Below are 20,374 nucleotides of genomic sequence, written 5' to 3' on the forward strand. Positions count from 1 at the left end.
TTGTAGTAATTGAAGGGGTTGCTAGAAGAAAACTAAGCGCTCATTAACTCCCCACAAGTGTGTCCCCACACTAAAGCAGATATGTAACTCTGACCTCCACTCATCCTAGTCTCTGTAGCTCAGTAACCATTGCCTTTTTTCTCCTCATACCTTATGCATGACACCCACAACCCCTCATCACTCCCTACAAAAGGCCAGTGCAATGTAGGGGTCCAGCACCTTAAGATTCATCATTCCAGGGCATGCTTCTATAGAGTGTGCCTTTGAATTGATGATGACCAGGTTGAGGCCATCTTCTCCTTTCAGCTGAACTTGGTCCTGGTGTATCCTCAGGGATGGAGGACAGTATGGTGGAAGCCTCTCTTCCAACACGTCATCCACGAAGACAGAGTAGGACCAAGTTGGAGCAGTGGGTGCAAGTGTCCAGAGTCAGGAAATTTGCAGTTTGAGGGAGAGGAAATCAATCATGGCAGCTGACCACAACAAAACAATTTTCAGCAAAAGTTTATTCATTAACATGCATGTTTAAAACAAATACAATTTCAGTTTGCAATCACGTGTACATACTTTTTTTTTTTTTGTTTTTTGAAATAGTCAGTCTTTTAATGGGGTTTTGTTGGCCTGCAAGGGAGTCACCTTCCCCAGAAAGCCCATTCTCTCTAGATTTGTCCTAATCACAGGGAGAAAACAAGAGAAAAGATAAAAAGATAAACACCTATTAAAGATGTTGACACAGGGATGCAAATTGGACAAAGGATTGAAAAAAGTAACGCTGCATCTCAGACAATAAAGTCTTAAAAGCATTTGCTTGGATGCCCTGTTTTGGATTTTAAAAAAAGTAATGACACAGCTTGCATGATGGTACCAAAAAACTAAACAACCAACAACAACAATAACAAAAAACACAACAAACAGGCAAGGAAGCCTTCCAACCTCAAAGACTTGAAGATTGTTGCAAAAGAGGACTGGTCCAAAACCCCACAATCCCACATACAAAAAGCTTGTTAGCAAACATAAGAACCATTTCACTGCAGTTGTGGTGAATAATTTTGGACATTGCATTTTTAGAAAGATTTAACAAAAAACAACACTGAAATAGTTAATATTCATCATTAACATCTCTGACACGTCTTATTATTCGTTGTCACTTTTATGTAATTTCCAGCCAAAAGAAACCTATTCATGCAAAAAAAATGTAATAATTAAAAATCACTCAATCCAAATTACTTTATTTAGGTATGATTCATTTTGGACTGGTGTAGAGTTACATCTAAGCAATTTTAAGTAAGGAAGGGATTATTTTCATAGGGAGAATTAAAAAAAATTTAAATTTGATAGATATAGAGTTTTTAAGGGTTAAATCAGTGACCAGAGAGACTTTAACTGGGGGCAGTTTTTCCTAGGTTTGGCTCAACAGGGACATATAAAACTTGATACAAGAAATTTACTGAGGTGTTGAAGGCACAGTACTGGTCCAAAGACACAAGTGTGATGAATAAGGAGACTGCAGTTTAATCGCTGTGCCAGTACTTTGACAAAGACAGCACATGCACAGTCATTTGGGCCAACAGAGAAGAGAGATTCAGATGGCAAATACATCCTTGAAAAACTGAAGGAGCTATTTGTTGCTGTCAGTCCTCCTATACCAACTGCTGATTGTAAAATGATTTTCTCAAACATTCTTGCACCGTGCATCTCTGTACACACACACCATAGTATAGTTGCTTGCTCTGAATCTTGTTTTATAGAATGCAACCATAATTTGATTTTAATTCTCAAGAAACTGCATTACACAGATGTGCAATTTGTACAGCAGTGTGTATTATATCTGTAGCACCATTTCATTAGTGTAGTTGGCTTTTAAAATCAACTCAAAATCACAGAAATCTGTGTACCTCATTAAAACATACATTTAAAGTCCAATGAACAGATTTTTCTATTGAGCAGAAAAAATGTCACTAGACACATCCTTTAAATGCTGCCTATGTATAGATATGAATAAATCAACCTGCTTGCTGAAATGTCAGCAACAATATAGAAATGGAACACAGCACAACATGGCACAGTTAACAAATAGATAACAGATTGTGAAAGCAGTGAAGCATATTTTAAACACTTGAAAGAAGTAGATACTACTATTCTTATTTTTAGTCTATTAATATTTTGTGACACTGGCAACATTAAATGCAATGCTGAACTTATTATTCTGCCGTTTGCCTATGGATGTACAGATACACCAGATTACTTATATGCTGAAGGAAAATTTCTGAATCATTAAGTGCAAACCACACTCAAATGGATTACTGATACACTTGCTGGAGCTAAGCATAGTACTAATTGTGTTTGTTTTGCTATGACATGCCAAACTGTCTGCTGCGAAAAGGGTAAATATTAAATAGTGTTTGTTGATAAACAGTGTACTAAATGCTAGAATAATTAATACTAGTGGCTGTGTGGTGCTTTATCCAATATTCTACAAAACAATTGCACTTTGATTACACCACAGCTAATTGCCAGTGGCTTCCATTTATTTAGAAATATACTTGATTGAGTTGTGTAAACCATAATGTGCACATCTAGCCTGCATCAATTTTTGCCACTTTCACAGCAATTGTGAGATGATATACTGTAGAAGTTCAAATTGTATCTTGCTACACTTAAGAGCAATAATGAAACTTGAATTTAAAAACATAATGGTAAATTCTTCTTAAAAAATAAAGTAAAATCTCAAAATGTAATAAATATTAATTTATTTTTAAAAATCTAATAACTTCTTTGTTTCTGGTTTCACAGTTTTCATTCTGAAAATCACTTTATCTGAAACATGTCAAAGCAGTGTGAAATCGACAAGGTGAATCCTAAAACCAATCAATCAAAGCTCCCATGTCACTCAGTAGGTTAGACTTTTTTTTTAAAATAAGAGAAATCATGAAATTTACACAATAAATGTTAAAGCTTAAAACAAAACTTTTGAGATGAAGGAGGACAGTAGGAAAAGAAGGTCATCTCATCACATATTACATACATTGTTCTTTTTACTGCTGTGGCTAAAAGATCTGCTAGAGATTTTATGAATCGTGATGCAGTTTAACAAAATAGTACTGTGATCAGTCGTCCTCTGCACACACTAATCAATGCTTCTTTTAATAGTGGAACTATGTTTCATAAAAATGGATTCATGATAATGAAATACCAAAATTCAGGCTCCTTTAGCTTTCTTTTAATCTAAACTCCCCAATCTAGCTCATTTCCAGTAGAAGGCAGCAATTTTCAGGGCTGGAGCCTGTGCCAGCTCAAATTAATAATAAATAAAAAAATTAAAAAGGTTTGCATACAGCTAGAGAAGTCTGGAAAGCTAAATCTTCTAAGAAGTTCAGAAGGTAACAATATGTCAGATGTTACAATTACTTGTCATTTTGCTGTCTCAAAGAAAAAACTATGTATTGCCTACACTGTCAAAGTTGTACCTCTTAAGAACTCAACCCTGGTTAACTGGATGATACCTTTGGCTGCCATAGTGGTTTAACACTTTGCCAGAAATACAAAATAGGATCAACTGGTGTATCTGTTTACAGTGCAGCCACACAGCCATTTTGCAACCACTATCTGATTTCATGCTGTCAAGAGTAGTTTTCCAAACTCAGCAGGAAAGAGTGATTAAACTATACTTTTCAAAGAAGTTGATATATTTCTCCATAAGTATTTTGCCAAACTTTGTAAATAGTTGGCACTTATAATGCCTATAAAAAATATTCACTCCTTTTGGAAGTTTTCTTCTAGTATTGCTTTTCAACACTGAATCATGGTCAGTTTAGACTTTTTTGACAAGAATTTACAAGGCTCCTTAATTTCAGAATGAAAGGAGAATTAACACAGGTGCATCCCATTAGTTCCAGAGGTCACAAAATGAATTAAATGGGGTTCACCTGCATGCATCATGAAAAATTTCCCAACAATGTAAGAGGTATTTCAACGCATATTTCAGGGTAACGTTACAAGAAAATGTCCAACTCACTGAATATCCCTTGGAGTACAGCTGGATCCATCATGACGAAATGGAAGGAAAATGGCACACGCGTAAGTCAGCCAATAGCACGCTATCCTAGTGGCTAGAGAGGAAGGACACCAAGACACCTCTCGGTTCTCCCCTTGAGGAGTAACAAGATTCTGGGGCTTGGATGAGAGAGACTGTTCATACAACAACTGTTGCCTGGGTTCTTCTCAGTTAAAGCTTTATGGGAGAGGGGCAAAGAGAAAGCCACTGTTGAAAAAAGCTAATTAAAAACAAATTCATCTTTACTGGAAGGCAAGCATCAACTGAAAGAAGATTATTTGGTGTGCTGAGATCAAAACTGAGCTTTTTGGTCATCAGACTAGGCACTATGTTTGGCAGACAACAAACACTGCACGTCATCACAAACACACCTTCCCAACTGTGAAGCATCAAGATATGGGAATCTTTCTTGGCAGCAGGTTTGGGTAGGCTGGTAAAGCTATGGGGAGAAGAATGCAGCAAACTATAAAGAAATCCTGAATGACATCCTGAATGCAGTCTGCAAGACAACTGTGATTTGGAAGACTTAGGATTGATTTAGGAGAAGATCTCTTTTCTAGCAGACAATTACTTGATGCATACAGTCAAACCTACACAGAAATGGTTTAAAGACAACAAGGTGACTTTTCTGGAGTAGCCGAACAATTGTTCAGTGGTCAATCCAATTGAGAATTTGTGGCTGAACTTGAAAAGGGTTATAACTGCAGCGACTAAATACTGACTTGACATTTTGACAACCAAGTCTTTTCCAGTAAATTCCTGTCAAAAAAGGCAAATAACACTGACCACGACTCAATGTTGAAAAGAAACAGAAGAATAAAACTAGTTATTTTTAGGAAAAATGGTCTCACAATGTTTCCTATTCACAAACACATTCACACACCAGTGCCAACAAAGCTGCCATGCAAAGTGCTTGCTTGCCATTGGGAGCAATTTGTGTTTGAGTGTCTTGCCCAAGGACACTTTGATTGACATGTGGAGGGGACTGAACTGCCAACCTTGCAATTAGTGGGCAATCTGCTCTACCACCCGAGCCATGGGCCACTGTGGTTAGAGCAGGCTGTCTTTACTCGTTTTTCATCATATACTGTATCATTCAGAATAATACAGGTGTATGTGTGTGTGTGTGTGTATACAATAAATGCAGGTTTTCATAGTAAGGGAGAGTCGCAAAATATCGAGAAACATGCCAAGTCTGGTCATGAGGAGCAAATAAAAAGAGGAGAAAAAAACACTGATATTGTCAGTTACCACCAGTTTATCAAAGTGAAATCAGTCCTGAGTATTCCTTTCACACCTACAGACCGGCAAGGAACATGATACAGCATTTTAGATACTGCTATAGTTTCAGTCACCTAAATTTTTCTTGGTGCACCAGGGCACACACTTCCCTTGTAGAAGCAGGAAACAGTAGAAATTACAAATAATGACAAAGTGATTGTGCTCAATTGACACCTAATTATGGACAATCTGTAAGTCTCAGATGTGTCTTTTCACAGAAAAAGACATCTGTACACTGCTATACTATATACTTAAGCTTCGAGACATTGCTTTTTTCTTAAGTACAGCCACTGGGTCCTGGTGCTCACACAGGAAGCAAAGAGCTTCAGCATCCCATGGCTAATGCAGGTTGGGATACTTCAGGCAGAATCTGTTAAATGCATCATATATGGCCTGTCTGGAAATAAAACAGATATGCAAATTATTCTAAAATGGTAACATAGGAAGCATGACAAAGAGATCATGTATAAAAGTGTGTTCAGCACAGTATGGGCGTTACCTGAAGACATTCTGTTTAAACAGGTATGCACTGATGTGCCCTCCATTCAGATATCTGACTTCACATTCCGGCCAGATCTCTTGCAGACTGAGGACGCCTGTTCGAGGAATATAGGCATCCTCTTTAGCTTGGACCACAATGATGAGACTAGTGTCTACAGGAACTTGGGCAGAGGGAGAGAAGGATATGTTCATTTGCAAAAACGTATTGCTGCCGGGACATAGAAAATATCCAGGGGCACTAATTTGCAAAGGACTTGCATATAAAAACCCTTTAAAAACAAAACGGCAACTTTCATCAGTTGTCTTGGCTGTCAAAAAAAGCGTATTGATTGTCCCACAACTTTCTCCAGTTAAATTTAAATGAAACTGTCTGAGACTGTCACAAATGTACACACACTTTCATGGTCATCACTGTGCTTCTTTGTTTTTTCTTTTGTTCTTTCCTTGTCATTCTAAGTGGTTCCTTTTCCTCATGTCTCATCTTCTACCATCTGTGTCTCCCACCATCTGTGCATTTCATGCCTCTCTTTTTGTTTAATTCTGAAGTTACTTTCATGGGTTTTGGTAGCTTTTTTGTGTCTGCTCAGATCCCGTAACAAATTTTTGGCATGAGGAGAGAATTGTGCCCAAACTTTCCAGAAATTATTTGCTACGTCCATCCACCTCAGGATTATTGGCTATTAAGGGTTGAGCAAAAATAGCTATAAAGCCTGTACGGTACTACTACTCGGACCAATGCTGCTTGTTAATCCAGTACTTTTTGATTGTTTTTTAAACTATTTAAATTAGGTACAGTAATTAAGGTTGCTTTATTTTGTCATACGTTCTGTATATAAACTAATGTTCTTGAGCAGCACTCAGCAAGAGCACTGTTTTGAACAAATAACTATTATATAGAACAATGCAATGACTGAAAAGTAAAATAAACCCTAACTAATTGTGTTGCCCTTGAAGAGGCTACGCAATTAGTTAATCCCATTGAGGCCTTGGCACCTTGAGACCGATCTTTGTGCACTCACTGCTCAATCAGGAACTATCGACCACCCACTGCGGTCCCCACACATATGCTTGTCTCCCTTTGGAAATCAGCAATGTACGCTGACACGGGGGCCAATTGGGCCCGAGGTTAGAGGGCTACACACATACTCATAAAACTTTTTAGTATTTCATACATGATTCACCTCTAACGGGCTTCACCATTGGTTTATACCAAAGGTGAAGGTTGGTAGGGATGAACGTACCACCAGCTGGACCCCAATATTTACCCACCGTGACCAGCAAGAGAAAAAAACACTAAACATGGGCCTAAGGCCATGCAACTTGGGTCCTGAGGTTGCATGCCTACCACAGTAGTTGAAGATGCGGCTTTTTCCCTTTCTCTATCTCTTTTACAGCAACCTGAGCACTGAACCAGACACCTCCTCAATATTGTGTCTCTGAGGTCCGACTGTGGAATGATGAAAGTGGACAGAGATGTAGCCAAGTAGATGTCATTTAATGACACCACCTGAACAGGGCAGCTGAGGACATGAAAACCCTGAGTGGAGAGAACTCTGAGGCCAACCAGTAGGGAGGGGAACACTGCCTCAAACATGCTATGCAGTCCACGAAGCAGCAGAGTAGAAACACACAGTGTGGAATATGCGAGGACACATTGCCGTCTGCTGCCGCGAGATGACGGAAAACATGCTCTCAATCAAATGTCCACCGATCTGTTTGAGGAAGTGGTTAGTGTGGGTAATGGTTCCCTGTTTGGCCACAACAAAGCTGCTGGAACACAAGTGTCAGTGTCCATAGTTAAATGTGTTTTAACATTGTCATGAGCTGAGAGACTGCCATGCAAGCCCTTTCTTCAGAAGTGGTACCTTAAAGCTTGACTGATGTTTGCTGCTGATTACATGGACAAAGAAAAGATCTTCTGGAGGAAAGCTCTGTGGTCAGATGTAACAAAAATTTAGCTATTTGTACACAATGACCAGAAATATGTTTGGAGGAGAGAAGGTGAGGCCCAACCCCAGGAACACCTACCGTCAAGAATGATACCCTTGGGCTGTTTTGGTTGCCAGTGGAACTGGTGCTTTGCACAAATTAAATGGAGAATGAAAAGGAAGGAATACTTCCACACTCTTTAGGAAAACGTAAAGTCATCCGTTAGTAGGTTGGGTCATGCAGGCAATGATCGGCAATACGCATCAAAAGTGGCAAAGAAGTGGCTAAATTAGCCCAGAATTACAAGTTTAGACTGGTCTCCCTAAAGTCCTGACTTAAACATCAAGAACATTTGGACTGTAAAGACAAAACAAGTCTGACCAGAAGTTCACTAGAAACTTGTAGACGGCTATCAATAGTGGCTTGTTGAGGTAAAAATGGTCAAAGGATCCATCCATCCATTATCTATACACCGCTTAATCCTCACTAGGGTCGCGGGGGGGGCTGGAGCCTATCCCAGCTGACTCGGGCGAAGGCAGGGGACACCCTAGACAGGTCGCCAGTCTGTCGCAGGGCTACATACAAAGACAAACAAGCACTCTCACATTCACACCTACGGGCAATTTAGAATAATCAATTAACCTCAGCATATTTTTGGACTGTGGGAGGAAGCCAGAGTACCCGGAGAGAACCCACGCATGCACAGGGAGAACATGCAAACTCCATGCAGAAAGATCCCGGGAAAGCCGGGACGCGAACCAGGGACCTTCTTGCTGCAAGGCGAAAGTGCTAACCACTACGCCACTGTGCAGCTGGTCAAAGGATGTTTAATCAAATGTTAGCACTTCTAAAATTAATAAAAATAAATGTATAAAATAACTAAATTGCATGATTAAGAGAGAGACAAAGACGCATAGGTTTTGATGATTCCATCATAGAAAATCCAGAGTTAAAGGAGCCATTGAAAGCTCTACACTGCCATGATACATATGGTCTTTACAAGCGTATGGAACTTTTGTTTTTGACTGTAGGCATTTGTCATCAGTCTACATGGATGTCATCCAGTTATGCACTGGATGCATTACAGCAGAACTTGTCATGTGAGAATGTTGTTTGATATGGTTGAGGACAGCGCACAGATAATGTAGTCATAAGCAGTTTATCACGAAACATGTATAATTTTTAATTCCTGATAAGTCCCCTCTCTCAGAGACTTACAATGTTGTAGCAGAGCAAAAACTTTCAAGTTCAAACAGATATTCGGACACAATGAAAGCAGGGAGTCTGGCGCACATCCTCTTTTTCTCCTTTTTTTGTCTGCATTTATACTCATTGTTTAACTCCACAAAAGGGGTGTCAACATTATATGAGATTGATGCATATTTTAGTCTCGCAGCCAAATATTTTAATATTTAGTGCATGTGTGTGACCATCCCCAGCCCTCCCTGAAAGCTAAGCAGACATTCTTTATTAGAATTTCCCATTATGAGCCAGGGACGGCAGTGCTACACCTCAGTGATGTGCAGGGGAAACAAAGACTGGACAGGACGAAACAGGACGAACAGGACGAACAGGGATAGGAACTAACAGGCGGTGCTATTACAATTAAAGAGTGTCAGGTGCTGTGTTATTCCCGACTAACTGCCCATCAATAAAACAGAAAAAACAACAACAACAAAAAAAGAGATTCAATAAATAAATAAATAAACAAATGGTACTGAACACCATAATTGTGGATGTCTTGACAGTGTAGAATAGAATAGGCCAGAAGAGGATACTAGTGAAAAGAGAATGCGTTTAGTATAGAGACTCTGGAGAGAGTCTCAGCACATTCTGGCGGGTCCCATCATTCGCTGACAATGGGACTCGACAGGAGCTGGCGAGACCTGATCAAACATGCAAGTGTGAAAGAATCCGAAGCCCAGAACAGCTATCACGGCAAAGCAGGGCCAAGCCAACAGGGCACCCCTCCCCCTCGGGCCGCAGGAGCCACAGGGTGGCACCCCCAGAGAGTGACCGGGGCCACCGTGAACCACCCGGAGAACAAGAGGGAGCAGCTACCGACACCCCCAGCGCGCAAAGACCGACCCAGGCGGCCCGGAGCACGAGAACCCACCTGCCTCACAAGCCCCAACCCCGCCCACCACAGCCCCCACCAGAACCCCTCCACCCCGCCCGTCCACCCCCACCCCCCAAGGGGGCCGATGGCCCCACGCAGCCAGGAGGCCAGACACAGGGGCTGAGCGGCCCACCGAAGGGATGGCAACCAGCCCAGCACTAAGCAGGCCGCCACCGGGAGCCAGCCAGAGGAAATCGGAGCCGGGCCCTGATGCAAGTCCAGAGGGCAAAAATGGACGGTGTGGTGGGGCCCGGCGACGCCGACAGGGAGGCACCCCGCATACCCCCCGCACCAGGCCCCAGGAGAGCACTGCACACCCAAGGTCCACACACCCCGCAATGTGCCCCGACAACCTACCAGGACAGAGCCACCACATGCCACCAGCCCACACCACAGCACCACCAGGACATCCAATCCAGCCCGCGCAGCCCACCAAGAGCCACCACACCAGCCTGGACACGTCCTCTTCACGTGAGGCAGGAAGGGCCATGAGGCCGCTGGCGACAGCAGTCAAGCCGCTGCTGCGCGCAACTCGGCACTGGGTTGCCTGCATCCTGAGTGATAGGAAACAATCAGATCTGATGTAACAGAAAGCTTTGCTGCTACTGGATCTGCCTGCCTTGTGCTGCTGCACATGCCATGTATAACTATGCCATATTTGAAGCTCCTTCACATGACTTACAAAGGTGGTTTATATATAGGCTTAAGTGTAGCTCATTATGGGATTTCTGTCTTACTAAAGCAAAAAATTCTTACTGTTTTTTATTTATGATAACACAATATTCATGGTTCAAAAGACATGATTCAGACTACAGCAAGGGTATGTTTTATTGTGTGTTTCCTGGCTGCTGTAATCATATTCTGTCTTCACAATGTTTTTGCTTTGTTTGAAAATTTCCTTCTTTAACAAGATTAAATCACCAAAAATTATTACTTCTGTTATGTCTTGTTTGAGAAATGACTTTTAGTAGTTTTTCTGTATTATCATAAATGCCGTAGTCACATATGGCTGGGTTGTAAATAACTGCAGAAGGGCTTTGACTGGAATAAATATACCTTTAGTTCAAGACATTAAATAGAAACATCATTATTATTAAAGCCAAACTCTGGACATTTAAATGAATCCCTTAAATAACCTAATAACCTCCCTACCTCCTCTCCTGTAGTATTTCTACTTACAAAAAAAATCAAAATGAAAATATTTCTCCGGCTTTCACCGGCTGGTGCTGGATCAGACGAAGCAATGGAATCATCCCAGCAGTCACCTCTCCAGACATGCCGCGAGAGCACCAGTAGTGAGGTTGTGATGCCTTAATCTTTAGTGTACAGCAGCAGTCAATGAAAAGTGTATTATGCATGTCTTATTATTTTATACTTGTAATTCTTGCAGACACAAACCATTATATCTGGTGTGCCACTACCCCTCCACTATAGACATATGCAAAACAGAAGGCTATTCACCATAGCACACATGTAAACAGACTGGCATGTGCACAGGAATGTGCCAGTGATTAGGTCAGCTGGCAAACTGACCCAGTGAGCAAAACAGTCACTGACGGTGACTAATTTAGTACTTATTTTCAGTCAGACTAGAAAACAAACACGAAAAATAACTTACATAAAAACAAAACTGCAGGAAGGTCATTGCTAGTTGTCCTAATTGACACAGTGTTTTGTCTGACTTCTCATTTAACAAAAACACTAAAACAGAAGCAAAGACCGCAAAGTTACCATGACACAATAACCATATTAATTGGTAAAATAGTCCTCTCATCTGAGAAGGGCTGCCAAGCTACTGCCAGTTAGCTCTGCTTTCTGAAGGCTACGATCAGCTTGAACTTAGCCTTACTGCGTCTGTTAACATTAGCCACTGCTACCTCATTATTATCATAGTTTGGCTACTGATTTTGAGTTTTCCTATAAAGTCGTGAGTTCACGTCTCAGTAATAACACCCTAAGATGGCCTAAAATGAAGGAAAACGGTGTTGTTCGCCCCTGTCCTCTGGTGCGGCTTCTCTTTGCATGACAAGAGCACAAAAAAGCATGTCATGTCTGTCTGGAAAATGTTCATGCCAGGAGAGCACTGATGCAGATCGACGAGTGCAAGTTCTGTTACCAGTGTTGGCGTACAACCCTGGACAGACAGGTCACATTCCTGGAAAAAGTGCTGGGAAACACCGCGGTTGCATGTATGACACAGGCATAGTTTATCAGAGGATGAGCACAAAGATTTGTGATTGGATCAAAATGTTGCTGCTGCTGCACCAGCCAGCCAGCCATGACAATACATCTTTCTTCACTCTGTTCCACTATGCAGCAGAAAAACTGTGAAATGTGGGACAATAAGAGGCACCTGGATATTGACTGAGGCCCACAGTTAAATCCAGCAACCTCTCATGGAACTTGTCACTGGTGCTTGAAGCTCTATGTGGTCCTCTATTTGAAATTACTTAGTCTGTGGATATCAAATTTCGTTCATATAAAAATGGCCCTGCTTGTCACTTAATGCTCTGCTAAGCGTATAGGCAATCTTCATGCTTTGTCTGTGCATCCCTCCTGTATTTAGTTCTCTTTGGATGGAGCCAAGGTTACACTATGCCCAAATGTAGCGTATTTACCAAAGGTCATCCCTGCAGCCTACAGCTCTATGGCATTTGAGCTCTTGAGATTTAGCCCCCCTACTCTGCATCTGAGGAGCAGAAGAGGTTGCATTCCATGTGTCCTGTGCATGCACTACGCACCTACATTGACCACACTCAAAACGTGTGATTTGCTGAGCCAGAGGTCAGGCTCAGCTTATTGTATCGGGGAAAGGGACCAAAATATCATGTCAAAAACTACTGTGTCCTGAAGGAGAAGAACAAGGTATAACACCAGGTTGCCTAGCAGAGAAGCTGGGCTTGTTGAAGAGTGGCTATTGAAAATGAGAGATTACTGTGATAATAGGTGCTTGTTTGAGCAGGCAGGGCCTCACACATGCCATTGCAGATCATGTGCCTTAACTGCCATAAAGGCACAAATAGAGGTGTCTTCAGTCAGGCCACACAAGGGCGCCATATTCCATACTATTTGTGTTGTACCTTGTTCCTCTCATTGACAGAAAAGACGTTATAGACATAACATGAACATAACGTTCAGACAAAAGAAAGATGGCGCAGCAGATGGCAGCCTCGGTACTGCGCTCCCTCGGAATTTGTTTGTTTTTGTTTATTATTTAATTTTACTACTACTATTTTTTTCCCTCCCTGTTCCTCTTTCTATAGTTTATTTTTTATTATTCTCTTCCATATTCCTAGGGTGACACCAACAGCTGAAACCAAATTCCTTGTATGTTGTGTACGTACTTGGCCATTAAAGCTGATTTGGGTTCTGATTCTGATTTGCCTTTGGAGGGTGCAGCAAACAAAGGAGTTTTGTCAGGGAGGATGCCAGGACCCAAGGAGGAGGAGAGAAAAAAGGGCAGTCCCAACTAAAGAGTGGGAGGGTCATCACAGTATACTGTTCAGCATGGTCCTGATGGTTCTGTTATGGCAGCAAAATAAGTATAGTTATGGATTTAGTACAATACAGTGTTACTGTCTTGTCGCTGTGTGATTAAAACATTGTCAAAGTAAATTGCTTAGAGCAGTTTGAAAGTCTGCTTATTGGGCCAGCATCTTGCAGTGTAGAGGTATCCCAATATTCAGATTAATCAAAGTGAGTTGGGCACAAGACAGAAAGATAAAGGATATTTTTCACCTTTCACTTTAAAAGATATTTTCATTTCAACTAATTAGAGGGATAGCCTGGGCAGTTCAACTTCCTCGATACAAAACCACACAAGATGGAAAAGAACCGGAGCTGTCAATTTTATTTTCATAATAGGTTATATAGCATGGGATCTAACTTTGGGATCAGCTCATAGTCAGCAGTTCATCATTGGCCAAAAACCGCAAACTGTATTAGTCTTGCAAAGATCTCCCATTTTTTAAACTCCCACACCTCACTCTGTTCTCCTTCATGCTTCCTTTGTCAGCCACAGCTATGCTCATAGGTGTGTCTACTTTATCACCTCACTTCCTCTCTACTCCACTCACCAGGTAGAAAAATGAGGCTATGCAGTCTGTTTTCTTTCCTCTCTGCTGTAACCTGTAGCAGTAATTTGAGTATTTGCCTATTTCTATCTTATCGCTTTTGTTTTTGTTATGAAACAAATCTTGAGTTGTAGGCAAGTTTGCCTTGCTCGACTGCACATTAAAACCTACCCGAGAAGTTGGCCATGTGTGTACATTCATCCATCACTCCCTTCATGAAGCTTATTGACTCTTTATGTAATGATGGCCGATTAAGTTTGGCTGAATCAGTCTTTTTCCAGTGTGAGTTATGTGCACCACAGTTTCTAAACACAGAGAGAAAAAATATTTTTAAAATAAAAAACAATGCAGTTAAACAACAAAAAGAACTATGGGAACACAGTGGTTTATCATGTAGCAAAACAACAATCATTTGAGCAACACAATAATTTGTCATAACTGTAAAAACTAAATAAACAAACTAGGGCTGGGCGATATGGCCTAAAAAAATACATCTCCGATTTTTCACAAAAAATCCCGATTCGTGATTTATCCGATTTTATTTTTTTTTTTTAAACCCCCTACCTAATTTCCGCATCCCGGAGTCCAGTCTACTCAATGCAAATGAGCTGCAGCCCTCTCCGGGTAAACACACCGGATCGCAGCTGGAAATGCTCCGCATGTGGCCTGCTGGTCCGGTCGCGGTGCGTTTCCCGCTGCGATCCGCTGTGTTTACCTGGAGAGGGCTGCAGCTTATTTACATAAAGTAGACTGACTTCTACTTTATGCAAATTCAGTGAGGCGTGCGGAGATTCCATGCATCGTGAAACTCTCCTCAAACTTCTAAACTAGGCGTTGGTGACCTAAAACGAGGACAGATTCAGCTGCTGCACAGATTATTTATCGCCTCAAATGCTTTCAGAAATACATTTTTCGCTGACGCGTCTTTTGAAATAAAAGTGAGCTGCTGTGTTTATCCGACTTGTCTGCCGGACTGTCCAGCTGAAAGCTCGGTCACATGACCAAGTAGCGGCCCGCTGTTGCTCAGCGCTGTCATGTGACCATGTTGTGGTCCATTAGTGACCGCCCGCCGTCCATGCCATTGTCAGATGCGGTGCGTTACCGTGCGGGAAAATCGCATCTAGTGGACATGCGCCTTTAGATATGCACCGCTCGCCGCGATATTGTTTGTGTATCAAGCGCGGGGGGAGGGGGGCGCGCACTCTGAACTACGGGAGCCCAACAGGCAGGCGTTGGTGGCGGATGTTGATGAGAAAATCGATTTTCATTAAAACAAATCGACATTAAGTACAAAGTCGAATTAATCGATAAAATCGATTTATCGCCCAGCCCTAAAACAAACATATACAACAGAAGTGAAAACACCTCTGTGCAAAACCACTTAAACAAGAATGAGTTATTTCAAATTGCATAACCGCCCAACAAGTGGTATTACTAGCTTGACAAACAAGCATTTTGTCTTACAAACTTTAAAAAACTAAAGCTTTAGAAAGATAATATTGAAAATGCAGGCTCAAAGTAGAAACTCAACGCCACAAAAGTAAATATAACTGTGGTCACCGACACAAAAGTGAGAAAACCTGTCATCACTGAAACTAAACTGAGAACCCCCGTGATTTCAAATCAGCCTAACTGCATGAACATAGTTTTAGAATGAGCTGTGAACAGCATAATTTCTAAGTTCTGGAGATGGGCTGTGTCTGCTTTGTAGCTCCACAGAATTGCCAGAGGAACTGAAAAATTTGATTGTGCAACTTCAGAAAGATGGAATAGGATATAGGAAGATCAGCAAACTACATTCAGTAGAAACAGTTGGAATCACCACTGTCAGAACTACATCACTGTCCACATTCATTCACCTTTTTCTCAGTTACCACTTACAATAATAATCTCTAAGAGATTATTGAGAGATTAATCTGTCAAACAATAACTCAAAAATCCAATTTCAACTTTCCAACTAGCCTGTGCACTTTTGAAACCAACCTCCAGGAAAATACATTACCAGTCAAAAGTTTGGACACACTTTCTCATTCAATGTTTTTTTTCTTTATTTTTACTACTTTCTACATTGTAGATACATACTGAATATATCAAAACTATGAAGGAAGATATATGGAATTATGTAGTAAACAAACAATTGTGAAATAATTCTAAATGTGTTTTATATTTAGATTCCTCAAAGTAGCCACCCTTTGCTTTGATGACAGCTTTGCAAAACCCTTGGCCTTCTTTCAGTGAGCTTCATGAGGTAGTCACCTGAAATGGTTTTCACTTTACAGTGTGCCTTGTCAAGATTAATTTGTGGAATTTCTTGGCATCTTAATGGGGTTAAGACCATGAGTTGTATTGTGCAGAAGTCAGGTTGGTACACAGCTGACAGCCCTATTTGACAACTATTAGAATCCATACTATGACAAGAACCAATCAGCTGAGTAAAGAGAAACGACAGTCCATCATTATTTTAAAAAATGAAGTTCAGACAGTCTGGAAAATTGCAAAACTCTGCAAGTATTTCCAAGTGCAGTCGCAAAAATCATCAAGCGCTACAATAAAATTGGCTCATGAGGACCGCCCCAGGAAAGGTAGACCAAGAGTCACCTCTGCTGCTAAGAATAAGTTCATTTGAGTTACCAGCCTCAGAAACTGCATCTAACAGCACCTCAGATTACAGCCCAGGTAAATGCCACACAAGCGTTTGAGTAGCAGACACATCTCTAGATCAACTGTTCAGAGGAGACTGCACCAATCAGGCCGTTGTGGTAAAATAGCTGTTACGAAACCACTACTTAGGAAAAGTAGTGGTTTCTTTGCAGTTGATTCTGCAACAAGCAGGAGAGATTTGTTTGGGCCAAGAAACGCAAGGACATTAGCCATTAGACCAGTGGAAATCTGTTCTTTGGTTTGCCGAGTTGCAGAGAAATTTGAGATCTTTGGTTGCACACGCCCTGTCTTTGTGCGACGCGGAAAATGTGAATGGATGGTCTCTACGTGCATGGTTTCCACCGTGAAGCATGGAGGAGGAGGTATGATAGTGTGGGGGTGCTTTGCTGGTGACGCTGTTGGGGATTTATTCAAAACTGAAACCAGCATGGCCACCACAGCATCCTGCAGCGGCATGCCATCCCATTCGGTTTGTTTTTAGTTGGACCATCATTTATTTTTCAATGGGACAATGACCTCAAACATACCTCCAGGCTATGTAAGGCCTATTTGACCAAGAAGGAGAGAGATGGAGTGCTGCATCAGATGACCTCGCCTCCACAGTCACTTGACCTAAACCCAGTCCAGATGATTTGGGATGAGATGGACCTCAGAGTCAAAGGGGTCAACATCTCTGGGAACTCCTTCAAGACTGTTGGAAAACCATTTCAGGTGAATACCTCATGAAGCTCATCAGGAGAATTCCAAGAGTGTGCAAAGCAGCAATCAAAGCAAAAGGTGGCTATTGCGAAGAATATAAAACATGTTTTAACATATTTCACACTTTTTCGTTTACTACATAATTTCATATGTGTTCATTCATAGTTTTGATGCCTTCATTGAGAATCTACAATGTAAATACTCATGAAAATAAAGAAAAAACCATTAAATGAGAAAGTGTGTCCAAACTTTTGACTGGTACTGTATATTAGGACAAGTCTCAGAGACACGGTGTGTGAATCAGAGGAGGCAAAGAACACAAACTTACCTCAGTGTCCAAATATATAAATATATACTTACCACCCTCTTCAGCTCTACAGTTACGGATGCCTAACCCATTCACCAAGAGACCCTGGATAATCTTGCAGGTGCTGCTGTCTTCTCCTCAAACAACTTAAATAGCAGGTATTGGCAAGTGGAAATGGATCCAGAGGTGCGAGAAATTAGTTTTATCTGCCCTCTGGGTCTGTTTTAAGTCATGTTATTTGGACAAAAGAATGCCCCTGCTATGTTCCAAATGTTAATGGAGAGGGCACTTGGGGAACTGAAAGGTGTCATCTGTTTCATGTACCTAGACAACATTGCCATTTTCTCCTCGTCATGGGAGTAACATTTCTAATGATGTCCAAGCAGTCTACAACAAACTCCACCGCACGCCTGTCTGCCAACATGAAAATAGCAAGTTGTTCAGGACTTCTCTTGGTCATGCTGTTTCTGCCACTGGAGTGTTGATCAAGACAAGACGGAAGCTGTGTACAACTTTGCAGTACCCACCAAACTGTAGGCCTTACAGAAGTTCTGGGCATGGCAGGTATTATTGAATTGTCTCCAGCTTTTCTCAGAATGCTGATTCACTTATGTCACGAAGAAAAAAAGCAGCAAGTTTTTCCTGGTCACCAGCATGCCAAACGGCTTTAAAACCACGTATTCTCAGCCATCCAAACTTCAATTTATCTTTTGTGGTGTACACTGATGCAAGTGAGAAGGGTTTTGGAGCAGCACTGGTCCAGAAGTTAGACCATGGAAATGAGGAGGTCCTAGCTGAAAGGAGTTATGCTGCCACATAGTAGGAATGTTCAGCTCTGACGTGGGCAGTAGGAAGGTGGAGAACATATCTGGAAGGCTGGCTTTTCACCATGGTTACAGATCATGCCTCTCTTTTGTGTGTCTAGAAAACCACCAAATCCAGCCTCGACTCATCAAGTGGGCACTCCGGCTTCAAGAGTTCACTTTCACTGTGGAATATAGAGAGGGAAAGTGCAGCACAGTGCCAAATGCTCTCTCCCGAGCCCCAACAGAAGGTCAGACCATTTCACCTGTGTGTGCTATCCTCCTATCTGCCTCCCCAGGACCACCAAAAGAGCTTCCCATCTTCATCAAGGTCACGTGGAGGGCAGATAGAAAGTCACTGAATATCAGAGCCTATATGAAAAGTGGGTAGAAAGCTGGAAGGTTATCATAAACTCTTCATCATAATGGAGGATCTCCTCTACTGTGCTGCCACACTATCATACAAAACCATCTACCAACTTTACATACATGCCAGTTTCAGGGTGCAACTACTGGAGCATTTCCATCAAGACCTCCTTTTTGGTCATTTTGAGAGGCATAACACTTACAGAAGACTGCAATATCTAGTATATTGGCCGAAGCCGAGTTCGGAAGTAAGACAAGAAGTTCAGAATTGTCAATGGTAAACTTGACAGCAGAAAATTGGCTGGAAAAAATAAAACAAACTGTAGTACGATGTCCCTGGGAAATGCTTGGGATAGATTTGAAGGGTCCATTCCCCAACAGCTCTCAACAAAATGTCTACCTACTAGTTTTTGTGGATTACTACTCTCTGTGGATGGAATTGTTCCTCAGTCAAAATCTTCAAAAATGATCTTCTTTGGCTGTCAATGTCAGCAGCTGGAGTGGAGAAGGATGGAATATATCCTTGGAGTTTGGAGTTCCCCAGGAGTTGTCAGCGTCAGTGGCGTTAAGATTGATGCTGCAATCCTGACCTTGTACAAACGGATTAACTGACTGACAGGTCCATTGTACCATAAGTATCTGATGTAATTACTGTAAATACTAACAGTATCAAGTTTTTGCACTGTGCTGACAGACACTATTTGAGGGATTCAGTATTTGATTTCCTGTTTTAGTTTTGTTCTTTAAGCACCCGAAACAGACTTTGTTCAGACAACACTAGGTTGTGCTGAAATACCGTGCTTTCCTGACTATAAGCCACTACTTTTTTCTCACGCTCTGAACCCTACAGCTTACACAAAGATGCGGTTAATGTATAGATTTTTACGGGCAAGCTTCATGTCGTCAATACATTTAGCCTCGTCACATCAATGAAATTACTGAACAGGTCAAAGTGGACCAATGAAACTGTTCATATTAAATCAAATGTACTCACACTAAATTCTTCAAATCATTCATTTTGCGCTTCATGCACACACCCTCATCATGGAAAACACACAAAGAAATGCATATGATAAAGCTTTAAGTTAAAGGCAATCGATCTGCCTGGTAAAGAAGGAAATAGAGCTTCTGCATGTAAGCTTGGCATCAATGAATCGATGGTGAGACGGAGTCGGCAGCGTGAAGAACTGACTCAATGCGTTTTACAGCCGTGTTACAGGCACTGTTCGGAAAAAAAGCATTTATTTAATTAAAAGTTAAAAAAAAATCTGTATAAATATCTCATGTTACAACGTGGACACCTGTGGCTTATAGTCAGGTACGGCTTATATATGTACAGAACATTTTTTCTTTTTCAATTTAGTGCATGCGGCTTATATTCAGGTGCGCTCAACAGTCCGGAAATGACGGTATACTGGAATGCACTGAACTGTCATGAAACTGGGGTGGACTGTTACATTCACATTGATTGCCGGTTTGTTTTTGTTAATACACTTCCAAATGCTGAATTGAGCTGTGGTCTGTTTGAGTATTGCTGTTTTTTCTATTTGAGCTGTTTTTCTGCTTGAATTCATTCCCTGT

At 41.4% G+C, this 20,374-nt stretch overlaps 1 protein-coding gene across 5 annotated transcripts in view; it reads right to left on the reverse strand.

Annotated features, from left to right (window-relative positions):
• Positions 1–488: 488 nt before the first annotated feature.
• The window catches only part of abhd18 (abhydrolase domain containing 18), a 50,600-nt gene continuing 30,714 nt past the window's right edge, over positions 489–20,374 (reverse strand). For 2 of the 5 annotated variants that reach the window (XM_055016333.1, XM_055016332.1), the window contains 3 exons: positions 14,129–14,262; positions 5,835–5,997; positions 489–5,732 (listed from right to left, as the gene is read on the reverse strand). In XM_055016333.1, the coding sequence (XP_054872308.1) occupies positions 5,675–5,732; positions 5,835–5,997; positions 14,129–14,262 (355 nt within the window). In that variant the 3' untranslated portion in view covers positions 489–5,674. Of the gene's footprint in view, positions 5,733–5,834; positions 5,998–9,956; positions 13,407–14,128; positions 14,263–20,374 lie in introns of those variants that run through there. The other 3 variants (XM_055016334.1, XM_055016337.1, XM_055016336.1) reach the window with 3 other exon arrangements.

The sequence above is a fragment of the Amphiprion ocellaris genome, chromosome 13, assembly GCF_022539595.1.
Source record: "Amphiprion ocellaris isolate individual 3 ecotype Okinawa chromosome 13, ASM2253959v1, whole genome shotgun sequence".
Classification (NCBI taxonomy): Eukaryota; Metazoa; Chordata; class Actinopteri; family Pomacentridae; genus Amphiprion; species Amphiprion ocellaris.